At 49.0% G+C, this 16,593-nt stretch overlaps 1 protein-coding gene across 8 annotated transcripts in view; it reads right to left on the bottom strand.

The window, feature by feature from the left end:
* The window catches only part of PAX5 (paired box 5), a 186,596-nt gene that overhangs the window by 42,480 nt on the left and 127,523 nt on the right, over positions 1–16,593 (bottom strand). For 6 of the 8 annotated variants that reach the window (XM_042243239.1, XM_004004249.5, XM_042243245.1 and 3 more), the window contains one exon: positions 1,778–1,879. The exons of the other annotated variants lie outside the window; for them this stretch is intronic. In XM_042243239.1, the coding sequence (XP_042099173.1) occupies positions 1,778–1,879 (102 nt within the window). The remainder of the gene's footprint in view (positions 1–1,777; positions 1,880–16,593) is intronic. 8 annotated transcript variants of the gene reach the window in all.

The following is a 16,593-nucleotide window of genomic DNA, read 5'->3' as shown; positions in this document are numbered from 1 at the left end:
GAGGGAGGCTGCAGAGAGAGACGTGGGGCTTCCCTGCCCAAACACCTGTCTTCCTTCCCCCTCTCCATGTGCCCTCCCTCTCTGCAGAGTCCCGGCAGGCTCTGTGGCTGTCCCTGTCCAGTGGCTGCTGGTAGGTCCATTAGGCTGTGCTCTTGTGCAGCCCTGTGGCTCTTGCTGCCACCATTAATGGTACCTGCTGGAGGCTCTGCCAGAAGCCCCGGCCGTTTGTATCCTTTGTATCCCGAGCCTGGTAATTAGAATTAGAGGAATCCCAAGGGCTGGAGGGTACCTCTGTCTGGATAAACTTGCGCAAGTTCAGCCACTGCTCTGAACTTGGCCTCTTTGGAGTTGGCAGCAGGGCCCCACTTTGCCTGCCCACACGCCTTCAGGACTGGACCTGGGGCTGCCACTTGTCCCTCTGCCATCACTGTGAAGCATGCATTGACAGACTGAGGGTGCACAGGGTGGCAGAGGGCAGCAGTGCTGAACTAGAGGGCAGAAGAGCTGGATTCTCGACCTCCCACCTCCAAGCTCTGCAGCTGTGGGCAGTTCCCTAACTTTTCTGAGTCTCACTAGCCTCCCTGGGGACCCTGCCCACCTCACAGGCTGTGACACCGAAGGGCTCCTGGGCAAGCACTCTGCACTTGACAAAGTGATCCACAGCCATGAAGTTACTGGGCAATCCTAACTTGCTAAAGGCTGGGAGACAGTGAGGGTGGAGGCAGGCAGGAGGGTGTGTGTCCCGCCGCCTCCCTCTCTTGCCCTGAACACGGTGGCTCTGCTGTGACCCCTTCTGGAGGCAGAAAAGGCAAAGCCTTTGCAGGCATGGATCTGGCAGGCCTCCCCAGCGTTGGCAAGGCCCAGGGTAAGAGTACACACGGAGGCCATTTCCCATATGTCTCATATTTAAAAGTCATAAATCAAGCTAACAAACCGTTAAATGAAATATGCTCTGTCCTCCTACCTTGTTAAATAGTCTCCGTAATAACCTGGAAGGCCAGGAGCGAATTTAGAATTCTGGGTCTCCTCAGAGCCTGTGCCTGGCCCTGGCTGCACGGGGAAGGCCCACCTGAGCCCTGATCCACCTGGCTTCCTTCCCCACGCCCAGCCTGTTTGTCTTCACCAGCCTTGAATGCAGGTGTGGACACCCAGGCTTCACGTCCACACTTTGTTCACATTGCACACAAAGAGTCAACCCTGGGCCCCAGGGTGTGCACGTCGGTGATGTGGGCTGGCAAGAAGCCGGAAGGGGCTTAGGGCTCTTTGGGCAGGGGCCCTACTGCCTGGGCCTCAGGGTGGTTCATGCTGAGTCAGGGTTTCTACTGTGGCTCTGCCTCCTACTTGCTGGGCAGCTTAGGATGCCCCAGCTCCTCTCGCATGGCAACCCACTCCAGTATTCTCGCCTGGAGAATGCCATGGACAGAGGAGCATAGCGGGCTACCATCCAGGCAGTCGCGAAGAGTCTGACACGACTGAAGCAGCTTAGCACGCACACAGCCCCTCTCCGACCTTCAGCCAGGTCCCATGCCCCTCTGCATTCAGGCTCCCTGTGTAGCCAGCGAGGGGTGTCTGAGGGACAGTCAAGGACCCCCCTGTCTCTGACATCCTCCCAGGTGCTGCCGCCGGTTGACAAAGAGGCCAAGAAGGCAGAGCTCAGCCTCATTTCTTCAGTTTCACTCCTCAGAAGCAGAGAGGTCACTGGGACTATGTGGGGAGGAATGCCCCTCACGAACCCCAAATGCCTCCTGCTGCAAAGACGCAGACAGCGCAGACTCACCAGGTACCATCCCCGTCAGCGTCGGTGCCGAGTAGCTGCCCTGTCCGGCAGGGGGCACGTGCGGAGGGTACCCAGGGAGGGTCGTGCTCGCCAAGTCGCGGCCTGAGGAGTCAAAGCAACAAATCACAGGGTGAGCATCCCCACGGCCAGCTGCTCCTGTCCACAGTTCCCCCGACATCTGCACATTTGTCGTGTCTGGATGCTTGATGCCAGTGTGCACGCGTGCACACACACACACACACACACACACATATACGTACTCACCCACCCCTCCAGCTGGGCTCCACCAGCAGGAAGCAAGGATAGCTTGGTCGGATCCCTGGGAAACCAGAGCTCTCACCACACCCCTTGCTCTCTGCTCCCCAAGTAGGGCTTGGCTTTATCCGTCAACACACCATTGCTTCTGCTGGGCCTTCTGCACATGGCCCAGCACCACCATCTTCCAAGACCAGCTCAGCCATCTCCCAGCCACCCACAGTGGGCAGGGCTCTGCCTGCCTCAGACCCAAATCTGGTCCTTACTGACTTTTTCCTCTTTGGACCAAGATCTTGTCATTCACTCAGTGATGGTGCAGGAAGCACCTCCTGACACCAGACACTGTTCTGGGACATAGACGTTAAGGCCTCGGCCACTGGGGGCAGACGTCCAGCAGGCACGTGTTCCCCTCATCGCAGGCTGCCAGCTCCTAAGGGCAGGGGTGACACCTCATTCAACACCCAGAAAATCTACCTCCACCACAGGGCTCAGCACCTAGTAGGTCTCCGTGAATAAATGCGTGAGTGAATGGTCTGGGTTTCAGGCCAAGTGGAAGAAAACCCCAAAGCAGTAGAACTCTGAAAGGACCCTGAGGTTCGACGCTCAGGGAAAGAGCTGGCCTATAGCTCTCCAAACACTGATGATCGCATGTATGTACTAAGGTGCTCACGTATAAGAGCAACAATCCAGACCCAGGAAGATGGGACTGTTCAGTGGTTACCTGTTGAGCTCTGAGGATGAGACCCCACCCTTGGGGGAGGAATTGGCAGTTTCCCCGAAAAGAAAGGGATGCCCCTGCTGTCAGAGTCTGAGATGTGTAGAGACAGCCCAGGCTGGGGCTGTTCTAACAGGTCGGCTTCCCCATCAGAAGGTGCTCCGGGTGGAGCACCCACCCAGCCCTGGGCCCAGGCTCGCACCCCTGGTGACAACAAACCTTAAAGGCTTACGTAGAAATTGTAAACACCAGGCTCTGTTTTCAGTCTTTTAAATCATTAACTCATTTAACCCTCAACAACACTATGAGGTAAGGTACTGATACATTCCCCACTTTATAGGCTAATGAAACAGAAAGGTCAAGTAACTTGTCCAAGGTTGCACAGTAAGGATTTGAAGCCAAGCAATCCAGTGGCAAAGACCATGGGTTTAGTCACTCTATTCTACTGCCTTGCACATGTGCCTGGCTGGGCTTCTGTCCCCCCGTTTCTCAGCTGGGACAGTAGGCTGAGCCCTGCCTTTAGGCCACACTGTCACCAGCCTTACTCCATCATGCAGAAAGAAATTCAACTACACAGTTTTTGTAATATATGTGTTGGAATGAAAGCAAGGACCAGTGGGGGAGGGAGGCTAGATCTGCCTCCTGGAAGACGGAGGCATTACCCTGATAGGAGGCTACCTGCTGTATGGGGGTTCCTGGGGGCAAGCCCCAGGAGATCCATACCCTACCCATCTGCCTGAGATGGATAAGAGGGTCCTGAGAAGGGAAGGGATTTGCCCACGATACTCTCCTCATTTCAGGCAAGGCTGGGACTGGAATCCAGCTCTCCTAATTCCTGGGCTTTGGTTCTTTTTTCAACAGGGGTTGTCCTTTCGGTCACATTTGAACCTCAACAGTTTCTGCTGCTGCTACATACACTTTAAACCCTGATCCCCAAAATGGAAATGCAGTGCCTCACCAAGGCACTCAACTCAACAAGCTAGATAAAAAAGCAATAAAATGAACCTAGGGAAAGGAGGAGGAAGGAATCGATAAAGAAAAGCAGAAAATAATGAATTAGGAACCAGAAAAGCAGACACAATTAAAAAAAACACACACAATAATAAATAATAAATACAACCAAGAGTTGTTATTTGAAAACACCAATGAGATAGACAAACCAAGGACAAGACTCAGAAAAGAAGGCACAAATATCAAGATAAGGAATGAGAAGATACAGCCAGAGATATGGGAAAGATGACATTTAAAAAACATAGAAACATGCATGGATGCTCTATGCTGCCAAACGTGGAAATCTCGTCAAAGGCACAATTTTCTAGGAAAACACGAATTACCAAAATTAACTCAAGAAGAGGCAGAAAATATTAACAGCCCAATCATATCAGAAAAGGTTGTTTAAAGTTATTTTTAAAAATAAGGTGCCCTGTCCATGTAGTTTTGGGGGCTTTTTTTTTGTCTTTGGAAAGTTCTTTTAAAATTTCAAGGAACACACACTTTTATTATTAGGCTGATCCCGGATACATAAAGCTAAGAAAATGTTCATTTTGCCAAGGTGGCAAAATCTTGATATAAAAATTTAACAAAATCACTCAAAAATGAAAATTAATGGCTGGTCTCACAATTTATTAATATGTAGGCAAAAAAAATCTACTATCTCATTGATGAAGCAATATAAATAAAGAATAGTACAGCATGACCAAGTAAGCTTTATTCCAGGTATGCAAGGTTGCTTCAATATTAAAACATTGGTTGGGAATTCACATTAATATATCAAAAATTCATATTAACATATTTAAATTAATATATTTGATATGATTATATCAAAAGCTATGGAAAAGGCATTGGCTAAAATTAAAGAACACTTATGGCTCAATAATAAAAGGACAAACAACCCAGTGTAAAAATGGGCAAAGGACTTGAAAACTCATTTGTCTAAAAGAGATACACAAAAATGGCCAATTCCCTATCAGGGAAATGCAAATCAAAATCACAATGAAATATCACGTCACACCCACTAGGATGTCTATAATAAAAAAGACAGATTATGACAATGTTGGAAAAGATGTGAAGAACTGGAACTCGTATACACTGTGGGTGGGAATATAAAATGGGGCAGCTACTTTAGGAAAGTCTAGAAGTTCCTCAAAAAGTTAAGCGTAGCATTACAGTGTCTCCCAAGAGAAACGAAAACGTATCCACTCAAAATGTGTACATGTATGCTTCAAGCAACATTATTCATAATAGCCAAAAGAGTAGAAACAATTCAAATATCCATCAACTGATGAATGGAGACCGAAAACGGTGTATATTCACACAACATGATACTTGGCAATGATACACACTACAACATGGATGAACTTGAAAGAAGCCCATCACAAAAGACTACATACTGTATGATTCTATTAATATAAAATGTACAGAACAGGCAAATCTATAAAGAGGAAAAGTAGATTACTCGTTGCCTTAGGCTGGGAGTGAGGAACAGGGGGAAAGAGAGTAACTGCTAATGGATATGAGGTCTTTCCGGGGGGATAATGCAACGTTCTAAAATTGGTCATGGTGATGGCTGCATGACTTTCTAAGTGTCCTAAAAACCACTGAATTGTATACCTTATATGGGTGAATTTTATGGTATGTGAATTATATCTCAATAGTACTGTTATGTTTTATTATTGCCATCTATCATCACCATCATCTTGAAAAAGAAAAAGTCATTTGACACCAAAAATGTAGGAAGGACATAATATTAAACTGTTTCTTAAACCAAATAAATTTGTCTTTATGGAAAAAATATACAACAAAATAAAAGATTAATAAATTGAATTACTTAATAAAATAGACCAAAAACCTCTTGCCTGGTAAAAAACAATATGTGTGTGCCAAGTTGCTTCACTCATGTCCAACTCTTTGCGACCCTATGGGCGTGGCCCGCCAGGCTCCTCTGTTAATGGGATTTCCCAGGCAAGAATACTGGAGTGGGTTGCCATGCCCTCCTCCAGGGGATCTTCCCAACCCAGGGATTGAACTCATGTCTCCTGAAGCTACCTGCACTGCAGGCAGAATCTTTACCGCTGAGCCACCAGGGAAGCCCAGAAAACAATACAAGCAAAGTCAAATGATAAATGGTGGACTGGAGGAAATTATTTGCCGCATATACCATAGATAAATGGCTACTATCCCTATATATCAAAATCTCATAAGCATAAAAGGGAAGAGACCAAAAATCTCATAGAAAAATGGGCAAAACTCAGGAACATAAAACCGTCATTTGTTGGGTGACTGGTCAACCAACAGAATAACAGCTTCCTTCAAGGTTCCTATGAGCCAGGCTTTGGGCCAGTACTTCACAGGGCTTATCTCAGTCAACAACCCCAGAAGGTGGGTGCTATTATCATCCCCATCTACAGATGAAGAGATGAAGGCTCCAAACAGCTGATGTACGTGCCCAAGGTCATACAGCTGATGATCATGATCGTTAACATTTTTGCAGCACTTACTGTATTTTAGGCCCTGTTCTAACACTAGGCAGAGTTCTGAACACTGTTCACTGTGTTTTATAGATATTAACTCATTTAATCCTCAAACATTCTATAGGTCCAATAATATTATCCCCATTTTACAGATGTGGCACTAAAACACAAGAGGTTAGGAACCTGCCCGGGGTCTCACAGCTTGTGAGAGAAGCACGGCCAAACCCAAGCATTCTGGCACCAGATCCCCCACACTCCCCCAAGACACAGGGCACTTGTTCTTTCCCCATCCCTAAACTGGGGGTCCCCAGACTGCAAGAGCTGCTCCCACCCTCCCTCCCCTGCACTGCCAGGGCACACAGTAGGCGCTTAGAAAATACCCGCCAAGGTGAAAATTAATCAAAAGACATTGGTTCTACCATTTGAAAGGAACTTTGGTTCCCATCTCACCAACGTCTCAGAAAGCCCTTCACCGTGAAAGCCTCAAGATAACCAGGCCTCATTTATCTGTTTTTTGCTTGGATGCAACTTTTTCTTTTTCATATACGGCCCATTTCTACGTAGGCTCTCTCTACGTACACTAATGGGGGGAAATGTGAATCCAATTAACTTCAAATTTAGCTCATAATGAACTTATCTCATTTTGCTACCAGCTCCATTCTCATCGTGTGGCAGTAATTAACCACTGGGGGTTGTCACTCCCAGACACATGACATGGAGATCCTCCCAACCCCTCACTTCAAACCCTTACAGAATTCATTACCCTGACAGTACGCAAACCCTTCACTTTGAATACCACAGGGCACCAACCAAACTCCCCCGCTATCTGCCTGAATGTGAGTGTGAGCAAGAAAAAGAAGAAAGTGAGCCACTGAGAAGCCATGAGTTATTGTGAATGAGATGGGAGCAAGAGTCTGGTGAGGGCTCCATGGCCAGAGTGGGTCTGGCTGCCTAGACAGCCCTAGGTTGGAGGTTCTCCCCAGAGGCAGGGAGTCTCCACCACAAAGTCAAAGCTCTAAGGAACATGGCAGAGCTGATCAGGGAAAGCTAAGTCCTTTGCAAACTGGCGATCATGTCCACCGAGAACTGTTAATGCTCAGGAAATCTGAACATCCCAGGCAGAGGCAATGGTGACTTGTTGTGTGACCTTAGGTAAGTTCGACCACCTCTCTGGGCCTTCGTTTTCCTATCAGAACACTCAAGCAGTGGGAACAGATAGCCTCTGGGGATTTTTTTCTGTTTTAACATTCTACAGCTCAGAGGCCTCATTTTAGCCCTGTGTTGATGGAAGTGGAGGCTGGCGCCAGCTGCTATGGAGATGCCCACCTCGCCGCAGCACTTCTGCCTGCAGTATCAGGCGCCCTGGAGCCCCTGGATTAAATCCTAGTGAAAGGAAGGTAAGCACCAGTCTTGTTTTCTTGTCTTCAGGAAAGGATCTTACGGCAGGAGATGAGGGCTATCAACCTGCACTTTGTTGCCAAGGGCCCCTCGTCAAATGTTCCCACGAGCGACCAGGCACCTGGCTTGGAGAACAGCTTCTACTCAGTGGTGGCTAGTTTTCAGAAGTTGGAACTCTGGATTCATTTCATTTGGGAAGCTCCTGTCTATGTGAATGTTGACTCAACTCCAGTTTGTAAAATATACACTGAGGGCCAAAGAAAATGTATCCAAAAACCACGTTTTGCCCCATGGCCAATTTTCAACCCTTCCCATTTCTCAAAGCTCTCGAGTCCTCTCTGAACCATCCCATACCACCACTCCACCAGTTTCATCACCTGCCAGGCCTTTTAAGGACAAGAGCCCAGCCTGGGTGTCCAGGTAACTACCAAAGAGGTAGCCACCAGGCAGGGCAGAACGGGTCAGGGGATGGAGGGAAAGCCCTGCAGGAGGTGACTCCTGAGACCTATGGCATAACCACAACCAGCTCCCTGGGGCCATCAGAACCTCCTGCCATCTTGTTTCATGAGTGACAGCCCCAGCCTCCTAGCCATGCTGGCTTCCCAGACACCCCTCGTCCCTCGAGCCCAGTCACTCCCCAAGCCCCACCTGACTCTCCATTACCTGGTACCCTCTCCTCCCTGGCCCAAACTGCCCGGGTCAGACTGTTCTTCCCTTTGCTCTATTTTCTAGCAATCTCATCTCAGTGGCCCTGTTCCTGCCACACCCTCTGTGGCCGTTTCTTCCAGAGCCCTGGCATCCAGCCCCTGATCCTCTTGGCTCACACTGAAGGACAACTTGGAATCACACAGAAACTTAGTGAGGGTTGACCCCGGGGGAGGTCTCTGAAGCTAACACTTCCAATTCTGTCTTGGTTCAATAATTTAACCAGAACTGCAGACACTTCCACTTCTATGACATTTTCTCAGAAAGCTCTTCCTCAGAGTCATAGAACCATGAGAAACCCTTCTGCATGTTAAGAAACATTATTAAAACTTGAAAAGAAAAGGTCATAAAGGTGGGAACCATAGCCTTTTCACGTCATGGGGCACTGTTAACTGTCATACCCAGGGATCCTACCTCTAAGAGAATGTACCTGTGTTTGATGATTCTTTACTACTTGATTAGAGCCCAGAAATGGGGAAGTTACACGTGAATGTGTAGACTTCTCCCAAGTAGAAAAGACAACTCCAAAGGTTTGGGTTTATTGCCCCGTAGGACATTAACCAATTCTGTATCTAATCTAGCAATTTTATTCCAACATTTTTTAAAAATGCCTTTCTACATGGACGATATTAAGCCCTGCTCCTCAAATGTTCTTGGAACCACTTTTACCTTTTTATAGGTTCACTCATTAATTTACGAGTTGAATAAAATCTTCACATGTGCTCATTCCATATTTGCACATGAGTTATGCTCTTAGTTCTCTAAAAATTTACACTTTCTCGCTCGTTACAGGAAAAAGTAACCAACCCTGAGTGAGACGAATTGAAGGTTTTCAACCAACAACAAAGCAGGTGACAGTAAACAATTGCTAGCTGACGGGAGGGAGAGAGGAGCAACCGACAGCCAGGGCCTGGAAAGGGGACTAATCCTGCTGCACAAACCCTGGTGTGTGCCTGTACGTGTGCATACACCACCAGGTATCTCTGTTCCAGCTGGCGTTTGAAACGTGTGACAGTTTGAATGGGGGTTGCTCCCTGTTCTGGGGTCTCCCTTTGTTTGGACCTGCCACAGGCAAAGGATGTGTGAGCTGGGAGTGCAGACAGGGAGTGCAGACAGGGAGCATTCAACCTAGAGGGGGAAAGGCTGCACACAGCATGTGTCCTAAGTCACTTCAGTCGTGTCCCACACGGAGTGGACAGGCTAATTGCAGATGGGCCCATCCAGTCATTAAGGCAGACCTGGCTACCTCCTAATGACAGGTTTATTAGCCATTAGTTTAGGTGGTGCTATTTACCAAGAAATAATAACCCTCAATTTCTTTTCCCCAAATTACTGAATCCCCACTTTCGACAATTTCTGACTGACCCTCCTCTCATTGCTGGAGCTAAAGATCTAATCTGGATTTGTGAGCAGGAAGACAACTCGGAGAATTCATTCATAGGGCTCTGTTTCCTTCACAGCTTCAACCCTCCCCCTTCTTTCATTCCAACAGACTCTGTCTACTGCCCTGGAATCACTGGGAACTTCCGCACTCCAAGGACTGTGTTTTAATTGCAAGGGAATGTTTGAATTTCATCTGCCTGGCGTTTTAGAGCAGACACTGGGGTTCAGTCAATATTTCCATGTACATTTATGACATGATCTTCCTCCACTAGCAACTGTTGACCCAATGTAATAAACTTACAAAGGCAGGGTTCTAATGAGCAAGGCTGCAGAGCGGCTCTGCCATGCTCATGGCTCTGGGCATCCCTGCCAGGACAGGCGCTGCTCCAGGGACAGATGGAAGCCATTATTTACAGCAGGAGCATGGCGAGGGCCACTGTGGGCAAGCTCAGGTCTTCACTCACTCATTTGTTCACTCATTCACTCATGTATTATCTGATCCTTATTGAGTTCTAGCATCAGAGGACCTGGGGGTGACAATAATGATAATAATACCCACAACAATAACAGTGATTGCTTATTCAGCTCTTACCAAGTGCCAGGCACCATTCAAAGTGTTTGTATGCATTATCTCATTTAAGTGTCACAGCCACTTGGGGAGATACAAACCTTGTTAATCCCCAGTTTGAAGATAAGATGGTGGTGTTCGGAGGCAAACCGAGGCTATCTAATGCCAGTCTATGCCTTTACCACCCCTGTCCCTGCACTAGCTTCAGTAGATGAATTGCAAAATATAAAACACACCTTCTTTTTGACCTGCAATTCTACTTCTAGGACTTTACCTATGGAAATACACAGAAAAGTACACCAAGAGTCACATTTAATGGGAAGGGAGGGACGGAGACAATCCAAGGGCTTCCCTTGTAGCTCAGTCACTAAAGAATCTGCCTGCAGTGCAGGAGACCCGGATTCGATCCCTGGGTTGGGAAGATCCCCTGGAGAAGGAAATGGCAACCCACTCTGGTAACCTTGCTTGGAAAATCTCATGGACAGAGGAGCCTGGTGGGCTGCAGTCCATGGGGTCGCAAAGAGTCAGACATAACTGAGTGACTAGCACTTACTTACACTTAGTAAAAAATAGATAAATCTACCTGCTGACAGACACATAAAAATGTTACTGAAAGTATACACAAGACATCGTTAACTTTGGGGTGAGGATTATGGATGGGAGGGCTGAGGTTGGGGAAAGGACAACTATTTTTCATTTTATATTTTTCTGTATGGTTTGAATATTTAACCACATGCATGTATTACTTTTTGTTCAAAATTAACTTTTTGATTTAAAATTAACATTTTCTTAAGAACCAGACAGTGTCTGTGCCCCAAGGGGCCCACTGACAGCCTTGAAGGGGAGGTAATAATGAATCTAAGATGCACGAAATGCGTAATTCCCACCCCCCCTCACCCCCCCACCCCCCACCCCACCTCTGCTGCCACCTCAGCAGCTCCCGGGCCAGAACTGTCACGGTGGGCACTCCCTGCTTTCAAAGACAGCATTATGATGCCAAGAGCACCTTGGCCAAGTCACATGTCCACAGCTTATGATCACACCAGCCCTCCCCCAAGCCAGCACTCAGCCTCGTGCAGAAAGGAAATGCAGTGATGTCCCACCCACCCGAAATGTGCCATCAGGCAACCTCAGCCCTGACAATCTGGCTGTAAGTTGCCAAAAGGTGGGCCCAAAGCCTGTCCCTAGAGCCCCTGGGGCACCGGGTCTGGCAGGCCAGGTCCTCATTGGCACACAATTCCAATGAGCTCAGTGGTCTGGCTTCCCAGCTGCCAGCAGATTGAAAACAGCAAAATAAGAAGGGGGAGAGAGACTTCCGGAGCCAGGCAAACTGATGTTAGGAGAAGTGACAGGTGACAGGTGAGCAGCAAGGATGGAGACAGGAAAACAATATAATCCGACATAAGAAGCCCGGACTTCAACAGTCTGGGGTGCCTGGTGGAGGGCAAGCCGCCTGTTTACGGACCTCCAGAGGCTTTGCCACTGCAGCCGGAGAGGTTTAGTGATGCGAGTTCAGAGACGAACCTGGGTGCTGTCACTGGAGGAGGGTGAACTCTGTCTCTCCAGCATGACCATCTGCATCTCTTATCTGAGAAGCCCAGATGGCAAACCAGTGCTTTGAAGGTCGGCTTGGGACCTATATGATCACAGGTAGCAGATGAGAAAAGCCCAGTTGTCCATCTCAGTCCAGGATGAGTCCCTGGAGAACACTGGTATGGTGGATGGTAATGGAGAAGACCACCAGGAGACTGGATTGCTGATGGAAACCCGCCATACTTCCACTCCTGGTTATGGTATCCGCCCACCCAAGCTGGCTGGAGAATATTGAAAATGTAATTTTACCTCCCAATATGTCAGAACCATGGTGTCCCATGGCTGGACTGAAACTTGGAAGTTTACCAGTCTCCCCCCAATTCAAGGCCGACAGTATTCTCATCATGTTTCCCCACCTCCAGGCTGCTAAGGCAGAAGATACTTCCCCAACATAATGGTTGGGAATGTCTTCCTTCTCAAGAATTGGTTTACACATAAACTATATGATTCCTAAATAGAAAGTGGAATGGGTCAAGGAACACACAGAAAGCATAGAGTTCCCTTGAGGTGACCTTCCAGACTAGGGGACATTACATCTTTGTAAAAGGGTGCAGTGTGGCGTTGGTAGTTAGGGACGCCACTGGGCATACTTGCCGAGTGGGTAAATTCACATACGATGGCTGGAGCTCTGTTGAGCTCTGTTTGCCAGGCGCTCTTCTATGTGTTTTATGCCTTGTCTCATTTAATCATCAAAATAATCCTACATTGTAGAAATTAGTATTATTGCTGTTGTTGACATTGAGAGGATGAACCTAGAGGTTAAGTGTACCGGCTCTGGGAGCAGGCTACTGGATTCAAATCCCAGCTCTGCTCCTTATTAGTTCTTTTGTAACCTTGAGCAAGATTCCACTTGAGTTTGCTCATCTATAAAATGGGGCTAATGGTAACACCACCTCCTAAGACTGTTTAAAAGAACTAAAGAGTTAGTATAGGTGAGGCCCCTAGAAAGGTGCCCAGCCCACACATGTGTTCCCAGCTATGACTGTTATCCCCTCCAATATTCAGAGGAGGCCACTGAAGCTGAGAGAGGTTAAGCATCTGGCCCAAGGTTGCACAGGCAGAAAATGGTCCAGGAAGGGGCTGTGGAAGCAGGATTAGACACCAGGCAACCTGTGCTCTTAACCACCAAGTACCAAATCTAGGATGGGTTTGAAATATAGTCAAGGATGGTGGGAGGCACCTACTGGACCTCTCCAGCTAAAGGGTGAGGTCAGGGCTAGAGGACCAAGTAGGAGAGCCCTGGACTGGATGTCAGAATGCCCTTCCACTTCCTTACAGGGACTTCAGGCAGGTCCTCCCCTGTCTGAACATTCTCCTCTGTGAGCCCAGAGTTTCCTTCCCAGGTCACCCACCTGAAGGAGCTTAGACAATGGTAGAGAAGTGGGGACGATGTATTACTGGGTTCTCGGGCTCCTTCCACATCTGGCTGACAGCCCATTTATTTTAAGAAATAGTCAATAGGTGCGTGTTACAGCCAGAAAAGCCTCCAGTCAGCTTCTGAACTACTGTGAAGGGATCGAGGCCAGTCACAAACCCTAAAGCAGTGCCTCGGTCCATCGCCTTCTGGCCTGGAAGGAAACAGCCCTGGAGGATGTCATGAGATCCAGGCCCAGAAACAACAGAGCCCATCCAGATGACGCCCCCGCCCTCCAACTGTTTCCTCCAAAACACACAGCGAGGCTGAGATTAGAAATCGCCTCGGATGAGGCCCTCACGAGGAGGCTGAGCAGGTGTGCTGCTTGCCGAGGAAAACCAAGCCCACCCCACAGAGGCACCTCCCAGGGTGCAAGGCAAATTAATGTGCTGCAGAGAACATGCATTAAATCGCGCTGCTGGGGCCGCGGGCTGCTGACATGCCAGCCCATCCCTCCCCGGCCCTCCCCTCCCAGAGAAAGGCCGAGTCAGGTGCCAGGGCCTCTGAGAAGCACAACGTAGCTCCGACTCTCATTTGTAAACCTCTGCTGGTTCTGGTATCGCCCATACCCTGCCCCACTCCTGGGCCATCAGGATCACAGAAGGGAGATTGCAACACAGGAAGGGCCCTACAGAGCCGGAGCATCATGAGGGGACAAATGCCAAGAGCCAGCGGAGTCTGGGTTCATTTTGACAGTTATTCACCATCTCAGTGCCCACAGCTGGGCAAACAGGCTCAGAGAGGCTCAGAGTCCTGCCCAAGGCCCCACAGATAGCAAACAGCAGACCCGAGATTCAGTTCCTGCAGTCACAGTGAAGGCTTCCTGGAGACAGCAGCAGTGGAACTGAGCCTCAGTAGGTAGGGTTCCTCCAGGGACACCAGGAGCAGGGCTCAGGCTGAGCCAGGGCAGGGTGGGCAGTATGGGTGGGTCCCATCACCATGAATGAGCCTCGAGGGGCAGTGTGCTTGAGACCGGTATGAGTTTCCTCAGGAACTGGCAGAAGTTGGGGTAAGGTGGGTGGGCAGCTGAGGTATAAGGAGAGAGAGCCAGGGTCCCAGGGGTGGGATTAAGAGCCAGGCTGAGGAGAGAACACACAAGTTCTGTGAGTGGCTTTCACACAGTCTCAAAGGCCACTTTGGAACTTTGGGGAGCATCAGCATTGGGGAGCACCAGCGTCTAAAGGACATGAAAGGTCGACCAGGCAGGGGTTCTGGCCATGTTCCCTGGGGGCACTGGGGGCCTCTAGGATGGCCACCCCCTCAACCATCAACTGAACCTTGATTCTATTTACATAAATGCTTCCCAGGAAGATCTTATCTGAACAAAAATTTTCTTGACACAAACTAAAACTTAACAATTGTTGGAAAATCACTAATGGCAGGTAAATGAAAAAGTCCCTTTGAGGGTGAGGCCCAGAGCTCCATGCACGGTAAGGCCTGGGCCCTACAACCCCTCAGCTCCATGATCCAAACAGGAGTGGGCACTGGTGAACAAGTCCAGCTGGGTCTAAACTTGCCATGCAAGTGTGCACGTGCATGTGTGTGTGTGTGTGTGTGTGTGATTTCTTTGTATTTATTGAGCCTGCCAGACAGGACCAGCTAGGGGAACACACACAGGAATCAGAATTCCCAGAATTTGCCACTGGCTTCTCTCTGCGCTACCAACAAATGATTGTACCTCCGTGAGCCTCACTTTCCAAATCTGGAGAATGGGGATGTTACCCTTCGCCCTGTCCACTAGGATTCCTCGGTTTTGAGAATGGAGGAAGGAGAGATGGAGGAAACGAGAATGAAAAGGAGGAAAAGTCTAGCTTTCTGGTGAAAAAATGGAAACATTCAAACATGCAACCCAAAGTGGCACCAGCTTGAGTTTTAAAATCCCATAGGTCGGTGCGTGCCACCCCTGCCAACCCAGCACTCTTCATGTAGTCTCAGCAGGTCCCCTAATTTCTGCCACTCAGATTCCTTGTCTACAAAATGGATATAACACCCATTTCACAGAGCTGTTTGAGGTCTCAACCAGGTCATCGGAGAGTCTGGACTCAGGACCAGCATGTGGTCAAAGGCCTCCTCCCTCCCTCCTGCCCAGGCCCTAGGTTTCCCCAGGCTTCCCCTCCCATCACAAGCTCCTTCTGCTCCAGCCATCCCCACCAAAATGAACCTCACTGGGCAGGAGGACTCAGAGAATTAAAACACGCAATCAAACAGCTTCTTGATGGGAAATGCTTTAGAAATTTTCGGCTCCATTTACTTCTCAATCTAATTTTGTCCTCGGATGCACATTATGCGCAAGATGGGATCTCATGTGGTTTGCCTGCGCTCCGCACACCAGCAGGAGGCAGCCCACGTCTCAACTGCTGCACACGTCTTTCCACCGTCGTGAGTGGCATAATGAGGGCACCCCTGGGCAAGAAGGCCCATCCTGGGCATCCTGGCACCCACAGCCCAGCCTCTCCCACCAGTGCCCCTGCATGGGCATTGGGGGAGACATCACCAAGTCACAGCCCCTCCACATCCACAGCCAGCTCAGGCCCCAGTGTGGACTCTAGTCACCACCCACCCTTCAACTGTCTCCCTGCCTGGCTCCACCTCCTCCAGCATCCTAGCCCCTCTGCAGACAGACCCTGCACCCCCCATTCCCACCACCTCGGGATCAAGTCCAGACTCCTCGCTGCCCTCCATTCCTGCTAAAGTAGTGGCGCCCCAGCCCCCACTCCAACTCCAGCCCCAAATAGCTTGCTTCCCCCCAGTTTGCCTCCAAACCTCAGCAGATGTTGCTGCTACGCCTTGGCAGCCCTGGGCAAACTCCACCAACTTTACCTCCTGTGGAAAACCTCCTCAGATCCTTGCCCTGCCCACCCGTTAGTCCTCTCAGAACCCCTGTGCCTGCTCCACGTTATAGCTCTCGTCAGGCTGCCCAGGATGGCTGTCCGTAGGAGACACAAGACTGGACCCTTCCAGGGCAGGAACATTGTCCTATTCATTCATGTCTTTGAACAAAGGTGGCACAGTGCTTAGTGGGAGCCAAAGAAAAGCTTACTAGTCCATTCATTCATTCATTTATCCAGAAAACCTTTCTGGGGAGTTCCGTGGTAGTACAGGGGATAAGAATTCACCTGCTACTGGAGAGGATATGGGTTTGATCCCTGGTCCTGGAAGAAACCTCATGCTACAGAGCAATGAAGCCCAAGCACCTAGAGCTTGTACTCTGCAACAAGACATGTCACTGCATAAAGCAATGAAGACTCAAAGTAGCCAAAAATAAATAAACAAAATATTTTAAAAAAGAAAACCTTTCCAAGCCTTTCTTCTAGG

The sequence above is a fragment of the Ovis aries genome, chromosome 2, assembly GCF_016772045.2.
Source record: "Ovis aries strain OAR_USU_Benz2616 breed Rambouillet chromosome 2, ARS-UI_Ramb_v3.0, whole genome shotgun sequence".
Taxonomy (NCBI): Eukaryota; Metazoa; Chordata; class Mammalia; order Artiodactyla; family Bovidae; genus Ovis; species Ovis aries.
Note: the sequence above shows the minus strand (reverse complement) of the source record. Positions and strands in the feature narration are given on the sequence as shown.